This window comes from Pan paniscus, chromosome 18, assembly GCF_029289425.2.
Source record: "Pan paniscus chromosome 18, NHGRI_mPanPan1-v2.0_pri, whole genome shotgun sequence".
NCBI classification, from domain to species: Eukaryota; Metazoa; Chordata; class Mammalia; order Primates; family Hominidae; genus Pan; species Pan paniscus.
Genome location: NC_073267.2, coordinates 23922745 through 23949706, shown reverse-complemented (window position 1 = coordinate 23949706; position 26962 = coordinate 23922745). Strand labels below are relative to the sequence as shown.

At 45.8% G+C, this 26962-nt stretch overlaps 1 protein-coding gene across 22 annotated transcripts in view; it reads right to left on the bottom strand.

The window, feature by feature from the left end:
* Window positions 1–445: 445 nt before the first annotated feature.
* LOC129393041 (nuclear pore complex-interacting protein family member B9-like) overlaps window positions 446–26962 on the bottom strand; it is a 50282-nt gene continuing 23765 nt past the window's right edge. For 6 of the 22 annotated variants that reach the window (XM_063598559.1, XM_063598557.1, XM_063598552.1 and 3 more), the window contains 8 exons: window positions 21610–21796; window positions 21300–21386; window positions 11490–11672; window positions 7796–7895; window positions 7488–7632; window positions 3355–3415; window positions 3210–3245; window positions 446–1852 (listed from right to left, as the gene is read on the bottom strand). In XM_063598559.1, the coding sequence (XP_063454629.1) occupies window positions 590–1852; window positions 3210–3245; window positions 3355–3415; window positions 7488–7632; window positions 7796–7895; window positions 11490–11672; window positions 21300–21386; window positions 21610–21666 (1932 nt within the window). In that variant the 5' untranslated portion in view covers window positions 21667–21796 and the 3' untranslated portion in view covers window positions 446–589. Of the gene's footprint in view, window positions 1853–3209; window positions 3246–3354; window positions 3416–7487; window positions 7633–7795; window positions 7896–11489; window positions 11673–15189; window positions 15773–15836; window positions 15923–21299; window positions 21797–26962 lie in introns of those variants that run through there. The other 16 variants (XM_063598567.1, XM_063598566.1, XM_063598561.1 and 13 more) reach the window with 9 other exon arrangements.

Here is a 26962-nt window from a genome sequence, read left to right as displayed (position 1 = left end):
TTATTTGATGTCTGGACGACAAGGAAGAAGATAGAAATGGCATCAGATAATAAACAGTGTAAATGTTTATCAGAAAGGGCCTGGTGGTCGGGACAAGTAGGAGGATCGCTTGAGTCCAGGAGTGCATCTCTACAAAAAAGTTAAAGGATTTTTTAACATTGGCCAGGCGTGGTGGCACACATCTGTGATCCCAGCTACTTGGGAGGCTGAGGCAGGAGGATTGCTTGAAGCCCAGGAGGTTGAGGCTGCAGTGAGCTGTGATCAAGCCACTGCACTCCAGCCTGGGTGACACAGCAAAATCCAGTCTCAAAAAAAAAAAAATAATAATATTTTACATAACCAACCACTTCTAAAGATTAAAAAAACCCCCATGATTAAAAACCTCAGGTCCCTCAGGCAATCATACCAGATATCGAAACAAAGCAATAACATAAGGACTGCAGTATTTATTTTATTTTTATATTATTTATTTATTCTTTGTTAGTTTGTTTTTGGAGTGTGGGCTTTGTTTTGTTTTTTGATTTTTTTATTTTGTTCTACTCAATTTTATTTTTATTGCTCAGGCTTGAGTGCAATGGCCTGTTCTCAGCTAACTCAACCTCCGCCTCTTGGGTTTGCGTGATGACGGTTCCACGTCATCGGCCCTCCGCCTCTTGGGTGTGGATGATGATGGGTCCACGTCATCGGCCCTCCGCCTCTTGGGTTTGCGTGATGATGGGTCCACGTCATCGGCCCTCCGCCTCTTGGGTGTGGATGATGATGGGTCCACGTCATCGGCCCTCCACCTCTTGGGTTTGCGTGATGATGGGTCCACGTCATCGGCCCTCCGCCTCTTGGGTGTGGATGATGATGGGTCCACGTGATCGGCCCTCCGCCTCTTGGGTTCGGGCGATGATGGGTCCACGTCATCGGCCCTCGGCCTCCTGGGTTTGGGTGGTTTTTCTGCCTCAGCCTCCTGAGTAGCTAAGGGAGGTGTCTTGCGATTATCATCCGCTGAGGGTGGAGCTGAGGGTGGAGGTGAGGGTGGAGGTGAGGGTGGAGCTGAGGGTGGAGGTGAGGATGGAGGTGAGGGTGGAGCTGAGGGTGGAGCTGAGGGTGGAGGTGAGGGTGGAGCTGAGGGTGGAGGTGAGGGTGGAGCTGAGGGTGGAGGTGAGGGTGGAGCTGAGGGTGGAGGTGAGGGTGGAGGTGAGGGTGGAGGTGAGGGTGGAGGTGAGGGTGGAGGTGAGGGTGGAAGGGGAGTAATCAGGCATTCGGGAGGTGTTTTGAGATTATCATCCGCTGAGGGTGGAGGGGGATAGAGCAGACACTTGGCAGGCCTGTTGAGATTATAATCCACTGAGGGTGGAGGTGAGGGTGGAGGTGAGGGTGGAGGTGAGGGTGGAGGTGAGGGTGGAGGTGAGGGTGGAGCTGAGGGTGGAGGTGAGGGTGGAGCTGAGGGTGGAGGTGAGGGTGGAGCTGAGGGTGGAGGTGAGGGTGGAAGGGGAGTAATCAGGCAGTCGGGAGGTGTCTTGAGATTATCATCCGCTGAGGGTGGAGGGGGATAGAGCAGACACTCGGCAGGCCTGTTGATATTATCATCCGCTGAGGGTGGAGCTGAGGGTGGAGCTGAGGGTGGAAGAGGAGTGAGGAGACACTCGGGAGGCATCTTGATATTATCATCCACTGAGGGTGGAAGGGGACGAAGGAGACATTCGGGAGGTGTCTTGAGGCTCAGGGAGTTATCCGTTATAGAACGTTGTTGAGTTGGAGGAGGTGGCTGGCGGCCCATCCTGATTTTTAAAGTTTCAGCTGTGAGGTAGGGCCAGTGGGGCAATCCTGAAGAGTGACGATGCTCCGCTGCCGCCATTCTGACCTGTAGGGACAAAGGAGGGAATGCTTTCACACATATCCATTTGATGGATGAAATTACCGCCACCAACACAGTCTGCACCTTCTGTTGCTGGTGATAGATTTTTGCACCTTTCCATCCTCCAGGTTTCAAAATAGCAGTATCAGTGTCATAATATCACCCTTCCACTGAGTATTGCCGACAGCTGGGGGGTAAAGAAAAGTCATTGGGACACACTGTTGTCTCCACATGCCACTGTGTCTGTCTGCAAATGTAGGCAGGCTGGGGTCCTGCCCCAGGGAAGACAGAGTCATAACAGAGTAATAAAGAAGCATGTTTGAGACACAGGAGTGTCTATGTCTATCCTCATTCCTCCCTCACAGCCATCACCAGAGCATGTTTCTTGCACCAGGTCAACAGACAGTAAGAGACAGTAAGAGAGGCATGAAAAGCCCATTGTCCACACATGTTGCAGCTTCTTTTTGGAGAATGTTTTCCAGGCCTTTTATGTTCTGTCTCTGATTCTCAGAACTCTGCAAGGTCAGTGTGACCACCCTGCTCCAAATCTAAGAAAACAGAGGTTTCCAGAGGAAGGAGAAATTGTGCCCAGGGTCACACAGCTTGCAAGAGGCAGAGTGGAAGTTGATTCCAGCTCTGCCTGCAGGACCCTCTCATTTCCCCTCTGTTTCCCTTCTTGACAAAGGATCTTCTTCACTCTGGAGGTGCCACCCATGAGAACAAAGAGCTCTGGAGAGATGTGGATTCCTGAAGAGCTGCAGGGGAACTGGGAGAGGGTTTTCTGACAGAACAATCTTATCTCAAGAAGTCAGTTAGGCATGGCTATAATATTTCTTTTCACTCCCAGGTAATACCAAATTGTAAGTGCACTAAAACATGAAGAATACTTTTGTCCATGGAAAAATGAGGTGGGAATTCTAAACAAAGCAAGTTTTAAAACTGTGTTTCACTTCAAGTGTACAAGTCCCATCACGTGTAATAGGACTCAGCAGCTTTTGAAGGTACAGAGGCCACACAAGAACCAGCTTAGCTGAGCATCATTTAAGGCCTTCATTTGGAATTGTCCCTGTGGGTAATAAGTTACATTCACTCTTCACTAATTTACAGTCAGGGCCCATTTGCTATTACAAATACGGGACCTCTGACACTTAGAATATTAGATCAGGGGCCCCACTGGGTGGGGATGAAAGTGTTTTTGCACAACACGGTTACCAACAGGGATGGGACTGTGATGCTTGTAGGCAGCCTTTCTCTCTGCCATCTCCCTCTGCAGGGCTTGAGCACAGAGCTGTAGGGAGAAAAATGTATCCAGGTCCTGACCTGGCAGACTATGTCCAAAAGCAAGGAAAACAAGCAAACTTACCCAGTTGCAAAGAGGCTTTCTTGCAGAAGGGGGGATCTGAAAAAGCCAACACATGAGAAATTGAATGTTGAGAGAGTCTAAGGGCCGTGGCATCATCTGCATCAGCACTGAACTATCCTGCAACTGCGGGGAGGAAGCTCCTTACTTTGCATTTGTGGTAGTCCTCTGCCCGCCGCCGCAACTCTTGCGCACGTTGAAACATTTTCCTATGGATTACAATCACTTTCATCAGATAAAGCACCACTTTCAGGATGATTTTAAATAATCTGCCATATTTCTGTTATCCTCACAACTGTACCCTTACACAATCTATCTATACCTAGAAAACGTATTTCAGATGGCTATAAGAGTACAGTCTGAGCCGGTCACGGTGGCTGACGCCTGTAATCCCAGCACTCTGGGAGGGCGAGGCGGATGGATCACGAGGTCAGGAGATTGAGACCATTGTGGCTAATATGGTGAAACCCCTTCTCTACTAAAAATACAAAAAATTAGCCAGGCGTGGTGGCAGGCACCTGTAATCCCAGCTACTCGGGAGGCTGAGGCAGGGGAATCACTTGAACCTGGGAGGCAGAGGTTGCAGTGAGCCAAGATCACGTTATTGCACTCCAGCCTGGGTGACACAGCGAGACTCCATCTCAGAAAAACAAAAAAACAAAAAAACTGTACAGTCTGATCCAAACTGTTGCTATATTGATTCCTCCTCTTGCTTACTGCCTGCTGACTTCTGAGATGATAGTTTCCTTACCCATTCTCAGTATATCCCTAATTCATCCTTCATTGAGCATCTTTTATCATAAAGCTGTATTCTCTTTGTATTAATATCCTTACCGTGTTTCACAGGGCAGAAACAGCTGGGCTTATAAACAGGCATAGTCCTTTTGAAGGATGTGGTTGATCCTACAACAACACACTTTCCTAAGGATGACAACAACTCACCCCACCCCTAGAATGGCTGGTATGAACCGAGTTTCCACACAGTCTAGCTGGCAATGGGGTCAGGAGACGTTTTGCTACTTCACATCTTTTGGTCACTGGTAAATATTAAGGTACTTTGTTTTCTGTTTTGTGAACTCTCTCTCTCTCATGATATGTCTTCTGACCATTTGTTCCTATTTATGCATTTACTGGGTCTAAACATTGTACAAAGGTTAAAAACAACACTCCAATGGGCGTTTCCCAGGAGGATGGGGTCCAGTTTCTGAACTCACTTGTAGGTGTGTATTTCTTTCATATCCAATTTCCCATTTTCCTCTGCCTCTGATACCTGCCTCTCCTTTTCTGCATGCTCACATTCTTTCATGCTTAGTTTCCTCAGATTAGAAGGGAGAGAAATGCACACACATGATCCACCAGCCCGTGTGGGATTCCCTCTGCCCTTCTGGCATCTGAAGGCTGTGATTCAAAGATCCCCCCTGCAACCTTTCCACAAATGAACCAACTGATTCTCACAACCGAAGGGAGAATTGACACCTCCCATTGAGGGACAAAAAAAAGTCACACTCTGGCCTGCTGGCAAGTCACCTGTCATTTCCAGCTCATCTTCATAGTTCCATAGTTAGTCCTATTCTTTAGTAAATATAAAGACTATTAAAAGCTTCTATGAGGTGCACTATGTGTGTTTCTGGGGTCAGTCTTGTGCTTGACACAGCGAAAGCTCATTTTAGTTCAGTGTGAAAAACCAGACCTCACCAATTCATCACAACTAACTCCATCGGAAGCAGAGGATTGCTCCTCATCTGACTCCTCCTGTGTGAGACCTGATTCTCAGTCAGAGGCTGATGCCGGAACTGAGACCATCAGCCATAGAGAGATCCTTCCAGAATATGGTGTCATTAACCCCGCAGTTCACTACTGCACTTTGCCATGATTCAGGACTGGAACTCTTGTCATCGACTTTAAAGATCCTGGTTGACAGAAAAGGCAATCTGAATGCTGGGCGCATCTATTGAATTACAAATGATCGGAATGGCTCCTAAGTCAGGGTGTTATGTCCTGAAAATAGGTGACAACTGCAAACCATCCACCCTGGTGTTGACTGACTTTAACAAGGTTCAGTTCACAGAGATTGAGGGCAGAAAAAGGAAACAGCCTAAAAAGGGTAAGTTTGCTGTGTTGCCCTCACACCACTTGATTCATGGTCCTGATCCTAAGGATCTCACCTGATACTTGGTTTTATAGGAAGGATGTGTAAAATTCCCAGAACGCTAGGAAACAGGGATGAAAACACTTCAAAGAGAAAGTTAATGAACTTGTTTCTGACCACAGGGCATCCTTCAGCACATGCTGTCTGGAGTGGCCTCCAACAAGGAGTGTGTGGTGAGGTGCTGAGAATGCAATGGGAGCAGGGTCCTGTCCCCACGCTACAGAAGCTCACAGTTTAATGCAAATGAGAAGCCAGTGAGGACATCACTACTCCTGCTGTGCACTTGGGAACTAGAAACACAAAACCTGACTCTGGAGGGAAGCTAAGGAAGCATTCTACTCTTGAGTTGACATAAGTGCATCTGAAGCTTCTGATCTCCGATGAGAACAATGGGGGACACCAAACAGAATATAAAACCCATGATTGAATACATCAAATTGCTAACATGGCAGTAAACAGACATGAGGTGAAGATGGAGAAGAAGGAAACCCAGGACGAAAGTCAGCCTCGCATTTGGAACCCATTTCCCTGAGTTTCATTGCTGAATTCCAGAAGGAACTACTGAGATGCAAAGAAGCACAGCAGCTTTTGCACACATGCGTGGGATTAGATGGAAAACAAGTGGATTGAGGGTCTGCCAATGAAAGCGACCCATACTGAAGTCCACTGGCTCTGGTTGAGACCCAGAAGAGTCATGCATCAGAATAGAGGTGGACAGGAAATACCCTGGCCTTTGTAGGGACTGAGCCTGCACCGACGACCTCAATTGCAGCCTGTATGGAAGACCCCTGACCATCCCCCATAAGTAGACTCCCATCTCTTCTGCAGCAAGATAACATGCTACTAGGCCTCAATTCATTGCTAAATATTTTTTAACAAGTATCTCACATTTAACAAAAAAAGATCAGTCATATGGCAGCAAAATACAATGTAATATGACCAAAACATGAAAGACTGTGAAAACGAATCTGGAGGTGACCCAAGCATTGAATTCAACAATCCAGGCTGGGTGTGGTGGCTCACACTGGGAGGCTGAGGTAGGCAGATCACCTGAGGTCAGGAGTTCAAGACTAGCCTGGCCAACATGGTGAACCCCTGTCTCTACTAAAATTACAAAAATTGGGCTGGGCACGGTGGCTCATGCCTGTAATCCCAGCACATTGGGAGGCCGAGGTGTGCGGATCATGATGTCAGGAGTTCTAGACCAGCTTGGACAATATGGTGAAACCCCGCCTCTACTAAAAATACAAAAATTATCCGGGCATGGTGGCATATGCCTGTAGTCCCAGCTACTCAAGAGGCTGAGGGATAAGAATCGCTTGAACCTGGGAGGTGGAGGTTGCAGCGAGCCAAGATCATGCCACTGCACTCTAGCCTGGGTGACAGAGTGAGACTCTGTCTCAAAAAAAAAAAAAAAAAAAAAATTTTGCCAAATGTGGTGGCACACACCTGTAATCCAAGCTACTTGGGAAGCTGAGGCAGAATTGCTTCAAACTGGGAGGCAGAGGTTGCAGTGAGCCAAGATTGCACCATAGCACTCCAGCCTGGGCGACAGAGCGAGACTCTATCTCAAAATTAAAAAAAAAAAAAAAAGGCTGGCTGTGGTGGCTCACGCCTCTAATCCCAGCACTTTGGGAGGCTGAGGCGGGTGGATTACCTGAGGTCAGAAGTTCGAGACCAGCCTGGACAACATGGTGAAACCCCATCTCTAGGAAAAATACAAAAATTAGCTGGGCGTGGTGGTGGGCACCTGTAATCCCAGCTACTTGGGAGGCTGAGGCAGGAGAATCGCTTGAACCCAAAAGGCAGTGAGCTGAGATTGTGCCATTGCACTACAGCCTGGGCAACAACAGCAAAGCTCCATCTCACGAAAAAAAAAAAAAAAAAAAAGAGAAAGGAAAACCAATGCCAGTACTAGCAACTCCTCTTCCCCCGAAAAGATGACAAACAAGAATGTAGGAAGGGAAAGGAATTATACAGCTTAAACTAATGAAGCAGAAAGGACAAACTCAATTTTGAACCCACTGAATTTGCCACAAATATTGTAGAAAATATTCTCAAGGACTTTACAGTTGTCTACTTTGATTGGCACATGGTTCAAACAACAGTATTTGTGTCAAGGCACATCTTACTCTTTTTTGGCGGTCTTCCTCTTTCCATTGATTTTGTCATGATGGTTGATTTTCGTTGTCACCTTCGTCTTATGGATTTTAGCTCTAACTTTTCTTATCACATATCTCCGTAGAGTAATGACGTCTTTCCGGCCAATTTTTTTTCCTGGAAAGGAAGAAACTCCTTTCTTTGTGTGCATACAAATGGACCTCAGCCCTTGCTGAGAGTGAGGACAGGAGAAGGTGAGAAACCTGAGGGCAAGAAGCTGTTCTTTCCCTTTCCAGGGCAAACTCATTTCCACACTATGGGGACTCCAACAGAGCCATACCTTCCTGTCTACGTCGGTTGGACCTCCAGGCTCTCTGTTGTACATCTGTGGATCCATCATGTCCATTTTCAGACTGGAAGATAGTCTTCAGGAAAGACAACTAGGAAATAATAATATAAGAATGACGGCTGGGCACGGTGGCTCATGCATATAATCCCAGTACTTTGGGAGGCCGAGGCAGGTGGATCACGGGGTCAGGAGTTCAAGACCAGCCTGGCCAAGATGGTGAAACCCCGTCTCTACTAAAAATACAAAAATTAGCCGGGCATGGCAGCGGGCGCCTGTAATCCGAGCTACTCGGGAGGCTGAGGCAGAGAACCGTTTGAAGCTGGGAGGCGGAGGTTGCAGTGAGCCGAGATCACACCACTGCACTCCAGCCTGAGCGACAGAATGAGACTCTGTCACACACACACACAAAGAATGACATGAGGCTGGCACGGTGGCTCACTCCTGTAATCCCAGCACTTTGGGAGGCCGAGGCAGGCGGATCACCTGAGGTCGGGAGTTTGAGACCAGCCTCACCAACATGGAGAAACGCTGTCTCTGCTAAAAATACAAAATTAGCCAGGCATGGTGGTGCATGCCTGTAATCCCAGCTAGTCGGGAGGCTGAGGCAGGAGAATCACTTGAACCCAGCAGGAAAAGGTTGTGGTGAGCTGAGATTGTGCCATTGCACTCCAACCTGGGCAACAAAATTGAAACGCTGTCTCAAAAAAAAAAATAGGCCAGGTGCGGTAGCTCACACCTGTAATCCCAGCACTTTGGGAGGCTGAGGCGGGTGAATCACAAGGTCAAGAGATGGAGACCATCCTGGGCAACATGGTGAAACCCCGTCTCTACTAAAAATACAAAAATTAGCTGAGCATGGTGATGCACGCCTGTAGTCCCAGCTACTCGGGAGGCTGAGGCAAGAGAACTGCTTGAACTCAGGAGGCAGATGTTGCAGTGAGCCAAGATCCCACCACTGCACTCCAGCCTGGTGACAGAGTGAGACTCCATCTCAAAAAAAAAAAAATGACATGAATATACTTCACACAACGGAACTGTACACTTCAACACGGTTAGATGGTAATTATCATCTTCTAAGTATTTTACCACAGGTTAACATGTTTCACAACTTGAAAAGGAAGTAATTACCTTCAGCTCTCTGAGTTCTAGAATTTGTAACATTTCACCCCCTGCTCCTTCCTGATCTGCACTGGAGCATCTTCCTTCTGTCCCTGCTCTACTCAGAGTTCACTTTCCCTTCCCTCACATCAGCTTCATTGAGGCTGGTTTGAACTTAACGCAAAACATTCTCACTAATGACTGAATTCCCACCAAGATTTCCATATTATCACAGTATGCTTTTAATCTTCTAAGATATTAAATATTTGTTCTCATCATAGCGAAAATGCAATGCAAATCCCATCTCAGATGTGGGTCAGATACCTATGAATCTCCTGAGGTAGTCATTGAAATGACTTTTTTCTTGAGATGGAGTGTCACTCTCAACCATGCTGAAGTGCAGTGGCGCTACCTTGGCTCACGGCAACCTCCACCTCCCAGATTCAAGCGATTCTTGTGCCTCGGCCTCCCAAGTAGCTGGGATTACAGGTGCCTGCTACCATGCCTGGCTAATTTTTGTCTTTTCAGTAGAGATGGGGTTTCACCATGTTGGCCCATCTGGTCTTGAACTCCTGACCTCAAGTGATCCACCTGCCTCAGCCTCCCGAAGTGCTGGGATTACAGGCATGAGCCACCACACCTGGCCTGAAATAATATCTTTCAAATTCTTGGTAGAATTTGTTTTTTCCTGATTTCTGCACATAGGATAAAAAAAAAAATCATGTACTAGGATTTCGAGAGAAGCAATGGGTAATCTAAAAAGATGAAAAGAGCAACCACGTCAATCCCACAGCTACTGCTAGATTTCATAGGAAAGGTAGCTGGCCCAGTTTGGAGCTAGGAGAAATGTCAAACACATGAAGAAATGACAAGCAAAGAAATGCCATCACGCATGAATGCTTCATGGCACCCATGATGTCCCTGCTTAGGAGGTAATGGTATAGATGACTAGATGACAAGGACAAAGATGAGAGGTGCGAAGTTGTCCAAGTCCAACAGCTCAACTGAACTTTCCTAAATGGAACTGTTAAAAAGTGGTAAATTTAAAAACTTCCCCTGGCTCACGTGGTGGCTCACGCTTGTAATCCCAGCACTTTGGGAGGCTGAGGCGGGTGGATCATTTGAGGTCGGGTTTTGAGACTAGCCTGGCCAACATGGTAAAACCCCGACTCTACTAAAAATACAAAAATTAGCTGGGCATGGTGGTGGGCACCTGTAATCCCAGCTACTTGAGAGGCTGAGGCAGGGGAATCGCTTGAAGCCAGGAGGTGGAGGTTGCAGTGAGCCGAGATCACACCATTATACTCCAGCCTGGGCAACAGAGGGAGACTCATCTCGGGGGTGAGAAAAGAAAAGAAAAGAAAAAAAAAAAAAAAAAAGCTTCCTCCAATTTATACCGAAAATTCTCTGTTCAGGACTAAGTGGCATAGAGAATGTTAAATGTGCCTAGATATCTTCATAACTCATATATTTTCTGTTTTCTACATATCTTGAAAGGCAGTGCCAAATGACGTGTAATTATCTAGGTGGTGAAACTGAAACATACTTCCTCTTCCCTTGAATATAAAAAAGCATTGTGGTATTAGTACTTTTATCTTGGATCATTGTTCAGAAGGAGGTTCAGCCCCCAGACAACCACATTTTTACTGTCATGAATGGCAAGACAAAATGTAGAGCTCAACTTACCCAAAGGAAAAAAGGCTCAAAAGACAAATTATGGCACAACTTAGCAGCCAAATTCTTACCAAGTACAGACTTTTGACATACTGATCTCTCTCCAGTTGCAAGTGGGAACATGCACTTTGAATGATGTCATTCAAAATTACCCTGCCCAGACACACTTTTCATTGATTCTCTTGGAGGGCAGTTCTAAGAGATTCTCTGGGGCTTTCTCTGCATCATGAGACGCAGTGCAGTTCTGCCCTTCACCTTCCGGCAGTTTGTCACCTCGTCCCTATGACCTCAGAGGAACTTTGTCTCAGGCCAATTGTTTGTTCCTTGGGCTCTTTCATTTCCCCTAAAAATCATTTGCTGCCCCTCTAAATGGCCTACATCTCCATCTATCTCCCTCTCCCCTCAGAAGAGGGTGCTCTTTAAGCATCAACCATCCGGCCCTTCTAGCAGTCTCATTTTTCAGCTGGTTCCCATGTTTATGCCTGTTCTATGTTTTTCTTTTCCTGTTAAGCTGTCTGTTGTCAGCTCATTTCTGCAGTGAATCTTCAGAGAGGAGATTGCAAGCTTTCCTACCACCCATACGATAGAACTATAAAGCAGAAGAGTTTAGAAAGAATTTCCTATTTAAGTGATGAAACCTCATACTCCATTTGTGATAAATAGCACAAAGGTTAAAAAAACTTATTTTTGACCAAAAGCTCTGTTGACATTCTATTAAACAAACACCAACCTATTTAATTTTCATAATGTAAATGGCAGACATTTTCATAATTCTTATGCTAATAAATCATTTCCCTGATTTTTTGGGTAAAACCACATATTCATAATGAAGTCCAGAAATGTGAATTGTTTTATATAATTTATTCTTATTTGTGATTACAAGTATACCTCTACAGAAAGTTAGTATACTCACACAAAGGTAATTTGTGCAGAAGAGAATGGTAAATGTGTAAGGTCTCAGAAACTCAATAATGATAATTATCAAATTATCCAATTTTTGTGGAGATGGGGTTTTGCCATGTTGGCCAGGGTGGTCTCGAACTCCTCCACAAAAGTCAGTCTCACGATGACGATAGACAGCCAGAGTATTGATAACCTGGAATAATAATAGTTGAAATAATGAAAAGGTCAATGACACCGACAATATTTCACTCAGAAAGAATCATCCTTAGAAACCGTCAACCTCCTCCAAAAGGTAACCACATCCCTCATGTATCACCGTGGGATTCTACTGCTACAAAAAAGAACAGAGGTTAGAAGTCTCATGTTTTTCAGATGGCTGGTAGTGTTTTTAGGCATTGCAAATGTGGGGTGCTGTCTTTCTTGGTATAAAGCAGGGATATCCAATCTTTTGACTTCCCTGCCTATATTAAAAGAAGCAAAGTTGTCTTGAGCCACACATAACATACACTACCACTAACAATAGCTGATGATCTAAAAAAAAAAACTCTTTTTTTTTTTTTGGAGACAGAGTTCCGCTCCACTCAGTCGCCCAGGCTGGAGTGCAGTGGTGCAATCTCGGCTCACTGCAACCTCCAGCTCCTGGGCTCAAGCCATTCTCCTCCCTCAGCCTCCCGAGTAGCTGAGATTACAGGTCTCTGCCACCATGCCCGACTAATTTTTGTATTTTTAGTAGAGATGAGGTTTCACCATGTTGGCCAGTCTGGCCTTGAACTCCTGATAGGCGATCTGCCTGCCTCGGCCTCCCAAAGTGCTGGGATTACAGGTGTGAGCCACCGTGCCCAGCCATTTTTTTTTGTTTTTGCTTTTGTTTGGTGTTTTGTTTTTGAGATGGGGTCTCACTCTGTCACCCAGGCTGGACTGCAGTGGCGTGCTCTCGGCTCACTGCAACCTCTGCCTCTCAGGTTCAAGTGATTCTCCTGCCTCAGCCTCCTGAGTAGCTGGGAGTACAGGTGCCTGACAATGCACTCAGCAAATTTTTGTATTCTTTGTGGAGATGGGGTTTTGCCATGTTGGCCAGGGTGGTCTCGAACTCCTGACCTCAGGTAATCTGCCCGCCTCAGCCTCCCAAAGTGCTGGGATTACAGGCATGAGCCACTGTACCTGGCCAAAATCTCCTAATGTTTTAAGAAAGCTTACAAATTTGTGTTGAACTGCATTCAAAACCGTCCTGGGCCACATGCAGCCCGTCACTCATGGCTAAGACAAGCTAAGTATAAAGTAATTATCTTTTCTTTTTGTTTGGAGACAAAGTCTTGCTCTGTCACCCAGGCTAGATTGCAGTGGCATGATCTCAGCTCACTGCAACCTCCGCCTCCCGGGTTCAAGCGATTCTCCTGCCTCAGCTACTGAGTAATTGGGATTACAGGCGCCTGCCACCGCACTCGGCTAATTTTTGTATTTTTAGTAGAAACAGGGTTTCACCATCTTGGCCAGGCTGGTCTCCAACTCCTGACCTCATGATCCACCTGCCTCAGCCTCCCAAAGTGCTGGGAATACAGGTGTGAGCCACTGCACCTGGCCAGTAGTTATCTTTTCTTTAAAGTTATTTACTTGTTTTTTAAATTGATGTATAACATTGGATGCATTTATTATATATCACATGGTAAAAGAATCCCTCTAAATAATACTTCTCTCTTGGATTATATGAATCTTTGTCATGTAAAGCTCAGCATAAGTAAAAAAAAAAAAAAAAAAAAAAAATACAATGAAGAGATTACTTCATTCACAAATAAGTATCAAATTTTAGTGCTTAAAAATTAACAAGCTGGGCCGGGCGTGGTGGCTCACGCCTGCAATCCCAGCACTTTGGGAAGCCGAGGTGGGTGGACCACGAGATCAGGAGATTGAGACCATCCTAGCTAACACGGTGAAACCCATCTCTACTAAAATTACAAAAAATTAGCAGGGCATGGTGGCACGCGCCTATAGTTCCAGCTACTTGGGAGGCTGAGGCAGAAGAATCACTTGAACCCGGGAGGCAGAGGTTGCAGTGAGCCGAGATCGCACCACTGCACTTCAGCCTGGGTGACAGAGCGAGACTCTGTCTCAAAAAAAAAAAAAAAAAAAAAAAAAATTACCAAGGCGGAGATCATGAAAATGGCATGAATAGTGTGGGATTTCTCTAAGATTGTTGATATTAATTCCATTAGACTCTTATGTGAGTGAAGACGAAGACTTCCTCTGAGTAAGTTCAGACAGCTTGTGATAACATTTCTACATCGATTCCTCAGGATTTAACTATATATTCTTGAAAACATCTGAATTTTAAATGTTTCTTTCAAGATGGTGAATTAAACAGAGATAGCCCTTCATCAGGTTGAACTGAGCATATGCTGAGTCTGAAATGGAAATGATGGAGTTAGAGAACCATACAACAATGGTAATGATTTCAGAAACATGGTGTTGAGCAGAACAAAGCAGACACAAAAGAGTACCTATGGCATGGCATGCATCTGTATACGCGAAATTCCAGAATAAGCAAGCTAACCTATGATAAGAAAGAGACTGGCTGGGAAGAGTGAGAGTTCACTTTCTGGGGTGACATAATAGTGTAGATCTTGGCTGGGCACGGTGGTTCACGCCTGTAATCCCAACGCTTTGGGAGGCCGAGGCGGGCGGATCACCTGAGGTCGGGAGTTCAAAACCAGCCTGACCAACGTGGAGAAACCCTATCTCTACTAAAAATACAAAATTAGCTGGGAGTGGTGGCACATGTCTGTAATCCCAGCCACTCGGGAGGCTGAGGCAGGAGAATCGCTCGAACCTGGGAAGCAGAGGTTGCGGTGAGCTGATATTGCCCCATTGCACTCCAGCCTGGGCAACAAGGGAGAAACTGTCTCAAATAAATAAATAAATAAATAAAACAATGTAGATCTTGAAAGGGGGTTGGTTTATGCTGGTGTATGTACTTTCCAAAGTTAGTAAACTTACACTTAAGGTTATATATTTTGGCCAGGCGCGGTGGCTCACGCCTGTAATCCCAGCACTGGGAGGCCGAGGCAGGCAGATCACGAGGTCAAGAGATGGAGACCATCCTGGCGAACATGGTGAAACCCCATCTCTACTAAAAATACAAAAATTATCCAGGCGTGGTGGTCTACTAAAAATACAAAAATTAGCCAGGCGTTGTAATCTGAGCTACTCAGGAGGCTGAGGCAGGACAATTGCTTGAACCCCGGAAGCGGAGGTTGCAGTGAGCCGAGATCTTGCCACTGCACTCCAGCCTGGGCGACAGAGTGAGACTCTGTCTAAAAAAAAAAAAAAAAGTCATCAAACCAGATGACACAAATCAAATGACATTTCACTTTGTTTTGGTCCATTTTGTTTGTTAGAGACAAGAGTGCAGCGGGGCCATCTCGGCTCACTGCAACGTCCAGCTCCTGGGCCCAAGCGATCCTCCCACCTCAGCCTCTCCAGTAACTGGAATAACAGGTAGGCACCACCAGGCCCAACTAATCTTTTTTCGAATTTTTTGTAGAGATGGGGTTTCGCTATGATGCCCTGGCTACTCTTCAACTCCTGGACTCGAGTGATCTGCCCACCTCGGCCCCCTAAAGTGCTGGGATTACAGGCCTGAGCTGTGTAATTTCATGCCGCGTGACACAGCCCAGTAAAAAGGAAGAAACCCCACGGGTCCAGCGTCTACTCACAGGGGTGGGATGATGGCTGATAAATCCCAGCAGGAGCCAAAAGAGGAGCCACCACCGCAGCCGCATGTCCTGGTCCTTTCAGGGCGCCCTGAGGCGGCCAGGACAGAGGTGGAGGTGGCTTAGGGCAGGGGGCAGGGAAGGGTAGGGGACCGGGCCGGATCTGAGTTGGGGAGGGGGAGGGGAGGGGGAGGGGAAGGGGAAGGGGAGGGGAAGGAGGGAAGTAAGGGAAGGGAAAGGAGAAGGGGGCTGTTGGGCACCTGGAGGAGGTGGAGGAGGAGGAGGAGAAGAAAGGGGTCTGGGAAAGGATCCGGATCAAATTAAGTTCTCAAGCGCTGGTGGAAGGTTTAGCTACAGGTCACGGAGAAGATCAGGGAAGCAACAGGACACGCGGGGCAAGGGAGCGTGAGGCTTAGGAGCAATTAGAGGGAGACAAAAAGGTTCTGCTATCCACCAAACCTTCTTCGGTCTGGGCCCTCCCTTGGCAACCCTGGGGCTTTATACTCCCTCTCCACCAATCCCTGATGACCCCGGTGGTGCCTCACAATGGACAATGCCAAGTAGCGCCCGCATCATTCCAATGACCCCTCCCCCATCTCAGTCTCCCACACTCCTCGCAAGGACAGGTCCTCTCTGGAACCTTCACAAACCTGATTTCTGGTCCTCCCCAACCAGCTCCCTGTCCCTGCTTCTGGGCGCTCCTTCCTTCCTGAGCTCCCAGGGTTCCTCAAGGTCACTTTTGGTGACAAAACATAAAAAACAAATGATGGCAGGAAGAACCTCATACCCAAGCAGAGTGCCAGGTTTTACAGCCTCCGCTCAGCCATTCATATCCTAAGCAACAAAACATCAGCAGGATGCGGAAGGTCCCGATAGTAAACCATCTCCATCACATCCATGTAGCCATCCGTCCATCAACCTGTATCTCAGGAACAAATGTAGATACATTCATTTTAAGCATGCATGGTACATTTACAAAAATTAACCTGACTTATTTTGTTCCAGCAAATCTCAATATATTTGAGAGCAATCAAATCACACAGCATGTTTCTGATCATGTAACTGTGCTAGAACTCAATGATTAAAAGCTAATTCAAAATTATTATTTGCTTGGAAATTCAAAGTGCCCTTATAAGACATAAACATAAGAAAGAATCCAAAATGAAACAAGATCGCCTTTCAACTCAATGATAAGATCATAACATGGCAATAAAATGTCTCCTTCTGGCCTGGGAATTCCTCTTTGTGGCACAAGGTTGTGTGATCTCAAATCACTCCTAACCCACCTAGACATTTTAACATCTGAAACCGAGTGATGATGTCCTTATCTATATCATCTTACTGCCCGTGTGTGTGGACTTTAAATTCTGAACCCAAATGAGGGGGAGAAAACCAAGTTGACTTTCATGATTGACCTCTCAGGGATGTCCAAGGAATCTGTGCATTTCAAGAAACAAAGTTCATCAACTTCTCTCCTATTTGCCCACAATACCCAGAGGGCTTGGCAGCATCATGTGTGATGGGTGGGGAGCTCCAAGCAGGTGGGCAGGACCCAGGGGCCTGGTGACCAGGACAGACCCCCCACTGTCCATCACCTTTCCTGGCCCTGTCCTCTGCTAAACTTCCCACAGGCCTTCTGCCCGATCACACAGAGTGTGCCCAAACTCTCTCAGGCCTCTGGCAGCTGAAAACCACTGCTTTAAATCCCTTTACCATTTACTATGACATAAGGTTATTGTAAACAGGAAATATTCTATTGATGCTACAAATGGAAAGCCAATGCCTTTACCATAAATAGAAAAACAACCTTAAGAAGCAAGCAAAACAAAAACAAAACAGGGGCTGGGTGTGGTGGCTCACGCCTGTAATCCCAGCACTTTGGGAGGCCGAGGTGGGCGGATCACAAGGTCAGGAGTTCCAGACCAGCCTGGCCAATATGGTGAAACCCTGTCTCTAATAAAATACAAAAATTAGCCGGGTGTGGTGGTGGGCGCCTGTAGTCCCACCTACTTGGGAGGCTGAGGCAGGAGAATAGTTTGAACCTGGGAGGCAGAGTCTGCAGTGAGCCGAGATTGCACCACTCCACCCCAGCCTAGGCGACAGAGCGAGACTCTGTCTCAAAAACAGCAACAACTACAAACAAACAAAAAACAGGGTTAACGAAAGTATGGAATTCAATTCTTTTTATATGCTGCAGCCATGTTCCGGCCCTAGATTTGGCTGGGCATGGTGGCTCACGCCTGTAATCCCAGCACTTTGGGAGGCTGAGGCAGGCGGATCACGAGGTTAGGAGTTCGAGACCAGCCTGACCAACATGGTGAAACCCCGTCTCTACTAAAAATACAAAAATTAACCAGGCATGGTGGCACACGCCTGTAATCCCAGCTACTCAGGAGGCTGAGGCAGGACAATCCCTTGGACCCGGGAGGCGGAGGTTGCAGTGAGCTGAGATCGTACCATTGCACTCCAGCCTGGGTGACAGAATGGAATGACATTCTGTCTCAAAAAAAAAAAAAAAAAGAAGCCCTAGATTTCGGTTGTGTTGGTTGTAAAAGGAGAGACCAAGTAAGTGGGGGTTGAAGTCAGATTAGAGCAAAAGTGAATGGCAGAGAGTAGTATAATGTCCATGAAGGGCTGCTAGAGTCACCGTGATCATAGCCCAAGCAGAGACAGGGAAAGGAAGATGTGAGCAGAGTTTGGGGTCTCGAACAATGGAGGTTATTCGTGCAGCCCAGGAAAGGCTCCCCAAAGCCAGGATCAACCTCCCTTGCAGGCAGTCCCTCATGGAGGCATGGCCAGGCACCTTAGATTTGAGACCAGCTATGTTGCTGCTGACCAGCTGTGTGACCCTGGGCTGGTTTCCTTCCATACAATGGGAGTGCCAATGGCTGCAAGCATGCAAAGACCGTCTGAGGATAGGAGGAAGCAATCTGTTGAGCACCCGTGTACCTGAGTGTCATCACCTCCCAAGGGCATCCTTCATTCCAGAGCTGGCACCTTGGAAGGCCCTTGGTCACTGAAGGCAGTGATGATGGTAACAGCAGTAAATCATCATTTACGGCTGATGAGGGAAGGCCAGGGGTAGGGCTCCTAGGTCCTGGATAACAATGAGGGTCTGGGCACTCCTGGGGACAGCTGAGTGGTAGGACTCCTGGGTCTCCAGGGGGCAGGTCCATCTTCAGTGGCATTGGGCCTAGGCTGGGATGCTGAGTTATCCACTGGAGCATCGGCAGTACAGGCAGGCACAGACGCAGTGGATCCATCGGAGGTGGCAGGTGTAGGATCATCTGGTGAGCAAGTAGAGTCACCAAGCCTGGCTGACCACTACCCCCACTATCCCCACAGACGATGCCCTGTCCCTTGCCTCATGCTCCAGCAGGGTACAGGCTCGCACCTGGGGCCTCATGGAGCATCTCTCTAAGACCTCTGTGTCCTGGTCATTGAATGGGCACTTGAGTCACCCAGGGCCATTGGAACAAAGAGGAAGAATCAGGCCCCACGATGTTTTGGGAGAGTGTTTAGCACAGGAAAATGCACAGAATACATGCACGACACGGGGGCACTGTCAGTGTGGGAGCAATAGTTTACAACCTCCAGCCCTAATCTGAGCACTCTCACCTGTGCAATCTGAAAGGAACAGGAGACTTGCAGGAAAAAGAGTGCCTGGATTTAACTTAAAGGAACTAAAATGTTGGAATTTTTACTCTTGATATCCTTCCAAATCAACTCTCTCAATGTTCCCATCCTCAAAACTATCATATGGGGTAACTGAGGCAGTCAGAGATTTACTGACTCAATGTCACTCAGTTGCTTCTGAGTTCACTGCTGATTACATCTGACCAAACTGCTTTTTCTGAAGTCTACTCCGTTTCATCATACTGGTGATGATTTTGTGCAGCTCTGGGACAAACTCCACCTGGCTGAGGATAAAGCAAATCTGCGGTGACTTAGTCCTCCTGTCATTTCCCGTCAGTTCCCCACTCTCCTCCTCTGCCCCTCCACAGTCTCCCATGCAGGCTGACACCATATGACGGCCTTAATGGAGTCCAACGAGTATTTCAGGTTCTCTCCTGGGCCACTTGAAAGTGGATGTACCCATGGGATTTGCTTTGACCCAAGAGATGTGAGTGGAAGTGAAGCGTGTCACCTCGAGGCAAAAGAGTTGGGAGCCATTGAGACTGGCCACCCTCTCCTTCATCTCTTAGAGCAGCTGACAGCTCCCATATGGAGGCTGCTCCTTTATTCTTGTGGCAGGATGAGGGCATGTGGGGCACAGGGCACAGGAGAGCCATGGAGGATGTGCAGCATGGGCAGGAAAAGAGCCTTCAGTGGTGTACATTTCCATCGTTTGGGGCTGTTTCTTACCTACAGTGATACCTAGCCCATCCTAGCAGGCATGCACCGTCTACTCCACACTCTGTGATGCAGACTAGCCTGCCGTCAGAACATGAACTGGTGGTCAGACACACGTAGGTTTCAGTTCCAGCTCTGCCTCTTATTGACTGTAACCTCAGGCTTAACTTTCAGTCTCTGAGCCTCAGTTTCAACTCTGTAAAATGAGGTGGCTATACCATCTCAGGTTGCAGAGAGAATTAAATGAAATATAAGTGCATGTAGAGCATTGAACCCAGGGCCTGGCACACACAGTGAGTACTCAATGTTAGCCATGTAGCTTGATGATGCATACTGATTGTCAATATTCAGACAATCCAGTAAAGTATTACCAAAAATAAAAGTAAACTTATTTGCATATGTATTCTTTCAATCTTTATTTTTAAACAGGGTAAAACTATGCATATTCTTTCATAGCCAGTGTTTTTCTCTTCATAGTATATTGTTAAAATAATTTTATCTTGGACCGGGTGCAGTGGCTCACACCTATAGTCCCAGCACTTTGGGAGGCCACGGTGGGCAGATTACGAGGTCAGGAGTTGACACGAGCCTGGCCAATATGGTGAAACCCCATCTCTACTAAGAATACAAAAATTAGCTGGGCATGATGGTGCACACCTGTAGTCCCAGCTACTCAGAGGCTGAGGCAGAGGAATTGCTTGAACCCGGGAGATGGAGGTTGCAGTGAGCCAAGATTGTGCCACTGCACTCCAGCCTGGGCGACAGAGTGAAACTCTGTATCTCTCTCTCTCTCTCTCTCTCTCTCTCTCTCTCTCTGTGTGTGTGTGTGTGTGTGTGTGTGTATCTATATAAATCTCAAAAATAAAAGATCATTTTTGAGATTATCATTTTAAAAGACAAGATAATGTTCAACTTAATGACAAATTTAATTATTACTATTGGACTTTTTGTAGACTGCACAGAGCATTCAAAACAAATGAAGGAGAATAAAAAATATGTATTACATGTTGTAAGATAAATGTGATGTGGTTAATTCTTTTATTCAAAATTATAGAACATATATATGTACTATAGAATGTATTTCTTATTATGAGTCATGTTAAAAAGTAGTTTAGAAGCTGTTGATTTGAATTTCCTTTTCAAATTTTGCAGGATAATTTTTTTTTTTTTTTTTTGACAGAGTCTCGCTCTGTCGCACAGTCTGGAGTGCAATGGCGTGATCTCAGCCCACTAAAACCTCCACCTCCTGAATCTAAGCAATTCTCCTGTCTCAGCCTCCTGAGTAGCTGGGACTACAGGCTCACACCACCATGCCCGGCTAATTTTTGTATTTTTAGTAGGGACGAGGTTTTGCCGTATTGGTCAGGCTGGTCTCGAAGTCCTGGCCTCAGGTGATCCACCAGCCTCAGCCTCCCAAAATGCTGGGATTACAGGCATGAGTCACCATGCCCAGCCTAAACTTGGCAAGATAATAAATAACCTTTTTAAGTGTCATTGGGCACTTGTCTGGTTGTTTTTCTTTAGGTTACCATGCCAGCAATGATTCCTTTTGAGTTTCTGACAGAAGATAGTGGTTTTCATCCAAATAAGTCAACTACTCTACCCCATCCCTAAGCCACTTGTATGGAAAGAAAAAGAGGAAGAAGCCAGTACTGTGACTGCGTAAGCTTCCCCCAGCATCACCCGCTATGAGATGTGTGGCAGCTGAGACCCGGGAACTGCTCAAGGGCACCAGGCCCCATCTGTCTGCACTCACTCACCTTCCTCAGGTACTCGCATGGGCATGTCACTGACTTTACGTGCTGCTGCAGCTCCTTGGTGAGCTGGCCCTGCTCATGGGACAGGAACTGTGGGGTCAGGACAATAGAGAGCTTCACCATTTGCAGAATGAGAACAGGGGCTCATCATGAGTGCCAACCTATTAGATAATTTTAAAAAAACGTGTTGAATGAGTGGAAAAACAAGGTGATGTTTCAGTCTATAGTGGTCAAGGGCTTCAGAAAAGGACAGAACCAAGTTCAAATTCCTGTACTTTGAATTTCTACTTCATGCCATGCAAAATTACTTTACCCCTTTTAACCTCAGTTTTCTTCTGTGTGAAACAGGAACAATAGTTTCATTCATCATTCAGTTTCTCTCAAGGTTTCACGAGATCATACCTATAAAACATCCAAGTCATTTAAATGTATCATCATTTCGGTCATAATTAGTGGGATCCATTTCACTATTATTGGATATACAGTTCTGTGCCTGAAACCTACAAAAAAAGAAAATGTTAAGTCTAAAAAGCATTAGTGATTTCTCATTTTTATATTACTAATTATAACCCTATTTAATCACACAAGGCCTTGTCCGTGGCAGGTGCTCAATAAACACTTGTCGAATCAATGCATGTGGGCTCCGGAGCCACACTGTTTAGATTCTATTCTGCCTCCACCACTTATCAGCTGTGTGATCTGGGTAAGATAATTCACCTCTTTATGTCTGCACTTCCCTCTCCATAAACTATATATAATGAGAATCCTTAGCTCATTCAGTTGTGGTGAGGGGTGAATGATTTGGCACACAGGAGGGGCTTGTTAAACATTAGCTGTGACGATCTCCTTCCAAATCTTCATTTTCAGAGCCACAGATGAGGCCATAGTGCAACCAGGTGACCTTAGAGTGTAAGTACACATGATCGCCAGCTATGCTCTATCTCCACCATAGGTCCAAGACTGGGTAGTTCTGGCCTGGAGGTTTCTGCTGCATCTGCCTTCTCAGTGTTCACCTAAGGACTTTTGTATTTTCCTCCTCACATCCCCACAGATGGGGTTCAGGCTGCCGGACACAGCTGGGTGATGCCAGGGCAGTGGTCACCTGTGCCAGCCCCATGAGGTAGCTGGAGGATCATTGTTCCTTCCTTCTCGGGCTCTGGGCAGATGCCAGGGCTGGGGTGACCCATGCCCCCAGGTTTCTTGCTTTGGTGGGCCACATTTTCCCTTGGCAAAGAGGGTAAAGGTCACAGGATGCCGGAGAGCTGTGACTTCTCTGTGCCCTGGGCCCAAACTATGAAGACCTGACACACTATGCTAAAAGTCCAAGGCTGGGTGTTCCCCAGAGCTTCTTGCCTCACCGCTTCTGCTGAGGGAGGAATGAATACTATGTCCTCCCAGAGCTTTGGGAGCTTGTAGCAAGCAGCCTCCCCAGCGCAAAATCTCTTGGAAACCTCTAACTGTGTCTGAAACATTAGTGCAAATGTTGCATCCTATTTCCCATATGCCCGCATGTTTTAGGAAAAAACCCTCAATTTCCTAAATATGCAAGAAAAATCGGTATTGTAGGACAATGTGACTTTTTAAAAAACGTTATTTAAAAATCTTCCCCACCTCCTTTTCTGCCCTCCAAGACTGCCAAATACTTGTTGAACATATATTATTAAATGCCTACTACATGCCAGCCATGATTCATGGTCTTGGGGACACAGCAGAGAACGAACTGACAGGATTCCTCTCTTATGTAACTCACATTCTTATATGATAATGATAAGGGTTAACATTAATTAAGCTGTCACTACGTGTTAGTCACGGTGCAGTCATTCCCACACATTATTACACTTAAACCTGCTAGCAAGCTTGCAAGGTAGTTAGTTGTTTTTCCTTTAAAAACTGAGTCTCGGAATGATGAAGCACTCTGTCCAATGTCACACAGCTAGTAAGTGTGGAGACCTTGCATCCAATCAATGCCCGTCTCATTCTAAAGGCCATGTTATGTGTTCTCCAGCCCATGGAGAATAATTTTAACACAGTCAATGAAATTTCTACACAACAATGTTCTTGTCTCAAGTCCAAGAATGCCTCCTACACCTCCTATAATACTGGCTTTCTGGTGAGTAAAGATGCCATTCTCATGTGTAATCAGGTGGCAAATGGAGATATGACCAAAGTAACCATCTGCCTACACTCATAACCCTGTACACACTCTTCCTGTGTCGATTCAATTCAAGTACCCCTTTTGATCACTTAGCAAATCTGACCTTTAAAAGGGTTAAGGTTTTTATATCCATGTAAGTTTCTGTACTGCTTTGGAAGTCTCTGGTTAAATTAATACTCTTTTAATAGTGACCTGTGATTCTGTTTTGATCAAGTGTTTTCAAACTTGATGTCTTTGATGGGTTTCTCCAGTGTCAAAATCCTAAATCAAGTCTTTTTGGTTTAAAACTAACTTTGGGATTTTTTCAGGTGCATCCCTTGGGGAGTCCAAAGAATGTATCTCTCATCTTGTACAGGTATTAAGTGATTCGATTTATTTGGCAGATTAAATGGGCAGGCATTGTCAAATGTGGCGATACTGCATGGGAAGGCAATGTCAAGTGAGGTGACATTAGATCTCATCTCAGTTATATTTATGGGTATATTGTTGATATACGTGTTCCAAAAATTGCATACATTTATACAAATTTAATATGATTTGTAATTTTGATAGTTATGCTAAATATTTGCTAAAGTTATATTTGTACAAACATGTCATGAATGGCTGGGCACCATCACTCATGCCTGTAATCCCAGCACTTTGGGAGACAAAGGCACGTGGATCACCTGAGGTCGGGAGTTCCAGACCAGCCTAATAGAGTGAAACCCTGTCTCCACTAAAAATACAAAAATTAAACATGCCTGGTGGCACATGCCTGTAGTCTCAGCTACTCGGGAGGCTGAGACAGGAGAATTGCTTGAGCCCAGGAGGCGGAGGTTGCAGTGAGCCGAGATCATGCCACTGCACTCCCGCCTGGGTGACAGAGGTAGAATCTATCTTAAAAAAAAAAAGTTATTAATTATTTCTGAAGATTGTATGAAATTTATAAAAGTCTGGTGGCCCTGATATGATGCTGTCAGTCATGATTCTGATTACTGTCTTAAAATGCTGCACATAAGTAATTAAATTTCCTTGTGAACTGGGAAGTTTCATCAGACTTTTATCATAACTATTGTTTCCATCATCCACAGTTACTGTTTTGAATTCTTCTCTAAAAATATTTGTAATTGGCAATAGTCCAAATTTTCTTTTGTTTTCTTTCCTGTTTTTGAGACACAGTCTGGCTCTGTCGCCTAAGCTGGAGTGCAGTGGTGGGATCTCAGCTCACTGCAAACTCCACCTCCCGGGTTCACGCCATTCTCCTGCCTCAGCCTCCCAAGTAGCTGGGACTACAGGTGCCTGCCACCACGTCCAGCTAATTTTTTTGTATTTTTAGTAGAGACAGGGTTTCACTGTGTTAGCCAGGATGGTCTCAATCTCCTGATCTCGTGATCTCCGCGCCTCGGCCTCCCAAAGTGCTGGGATTACAGGTGTGAGCCACCGTGCCCAGCCTAATTTTTGCGTTTTTAGTAGAGAGGAGGTTTCACCATGTTGGCCAGGGTGGTCTCGATCTCCTGACCTTGTAATCCGCCTGCCTCGGCCTCCCAAAGTGCTGGGATTACAGGCGTGAGCCACTGCAACTGACTTTTTTTCTTTTCCTTTTTTTTTGAGACAGAGACTCACTCTGTCACCCAGGCTGGAGTGCAGTGGCATGATTTTGGCTCACTGCAACCTCCACCTCCTGAGTTCAAACAATTATCCTGCCTCATCCTTCGGAGTACCTGGGATTACAGGTGCGTGCCACCGTGCCCGGCTCATTTTTGTATTCTTAGTAGACACGGCATTTCGCCATGTTGGCCAGGCTGGTCTCAAACTCCTGGCCTCAACTGATCCACTCTCATTGGCCTTCCAAGGTGCTGGGATTACAGGCGTCAGCCACCACAACTGGCTCAGTAAATACATTTTTTATTATCAAAAAAGAGTAGTGTATGGTTGGCGTATTCTGTGTAGAATTTATTTTATTGATGTCTCCTATTTTTATAATTTCTGAGTTAAGTACTTTTTAATTAATGCTTTTTAGTTTTGGGCAGATTCAGTTGACTAAAGCACCTCATTTCCCAGATACATGAAATAAAATATTTGGCTTCTTTTCCAATTTCACACTGATGTTATTTTGTGAAAATCAGTGCTTTAAGATAAATCTTTATACGTTAAGGTAAACATGAGAAACTTGATCTAATATTTAATATTTATTCAGTTCTACACTTTACTAACTTCTACACCAGCAGATTTAGACATTATGTAACCATCTCAAGAAGTTTCACTTGGATGTAATGCTTCACGCTTGTAATCCCAGCACTTTAGGAGGCTGAGGTGGGAGGACTGCTTAAGGCAAGGAGTCTGAGACCAGCCTGGGCAATACAGCAAGATCCGATCTCTATTTTAAAGAAAAGTTTCACTTTGGGAGGCCAAGGCGGGTGGATCACAAGGTCAGGAGATCGAGACCATCCTGGCTAACATAGTAAAACCCCATCTCTACTAAAAATATAAAAAATTAGCCGGGCGTGGCGGTGGGCGCCTGTAGTCCCAGCTACTCGGGAGGCTGAGGCAGAAGAATGGCGTGAACCCGGGAGGCAGAGCTTGCAGTGAGCTGAGATTGCGCCACTGCACTCCAGCCTGGGCGACAGAGCGACACTCCATCTCAGAAAAAAAAAAAAAAAAAAAGTTTCGGCAAATTCCATCTAAGAATTCCACCAGAGTTCTGTTGTCTCCAATGTCATCTTCCACAGATTTCAAGTTGTGAAGCCCTGAACTGTTAATTTATCTTGAGAATGTATATTTAAGCTTAATTTAAGACTATATACCTAAAAATTGAGCATATAATTTCTATCATTTGTTTATGTAAGTTTCTGTAAGTCATAAGTATGTGGTTTCCAAGTGTATAATTTATCTGAATGTAATAGGCATTAATATATTTTACATTACTGGGACCATAGTACAGAAATTTCTAAATGGTTTGTAAAATAACTTGTTATTTGTGTTGTTGTAAAAGCAGTTAATACAATGGAAAAACTCGTAAGAAGAAGATACAGTTTAACATCAAAAAGTTTACCCAAGGTAATTATGAGTACTACCTGGCAAAACTTCACAGAAGCTGTGGTATCACTTTTATGATGGAAGAATAGTGTTTGCATTTTGTGTAAAAGTACTTGCGGCTGGGCGTGGTGGCTCACGTCCCAGTGCTTTGGGAGGCGAAGGCAGGTGGATCATCTGAGCCCAGGAGTTTGAGACCAGCCTAGGCAACGTGGCAAGAGCCTGTCTCTCCAAAACCTACAAAATTTAGCCAAGCATGGTGGTGTGAGCCTGTAGTCCCAGCTACTTGGGAGACTCACGCTGGAGGATCTCTCGAGCCCAGGAGGCAGAAGATGAATAAATAAATGGATGCAACTGAATGGGATGAGGTCTCTCTTGAAGGAGAGAGCAAAAGAGATTTAAATAGTAACAATTATAATAAGGCTGGGCGCGGTGGCTCACGCTTGTAATCCCAGAACTTTGGGAGGCCAAGGCAGGCGGATAGGTTGAGGTCAGGAGT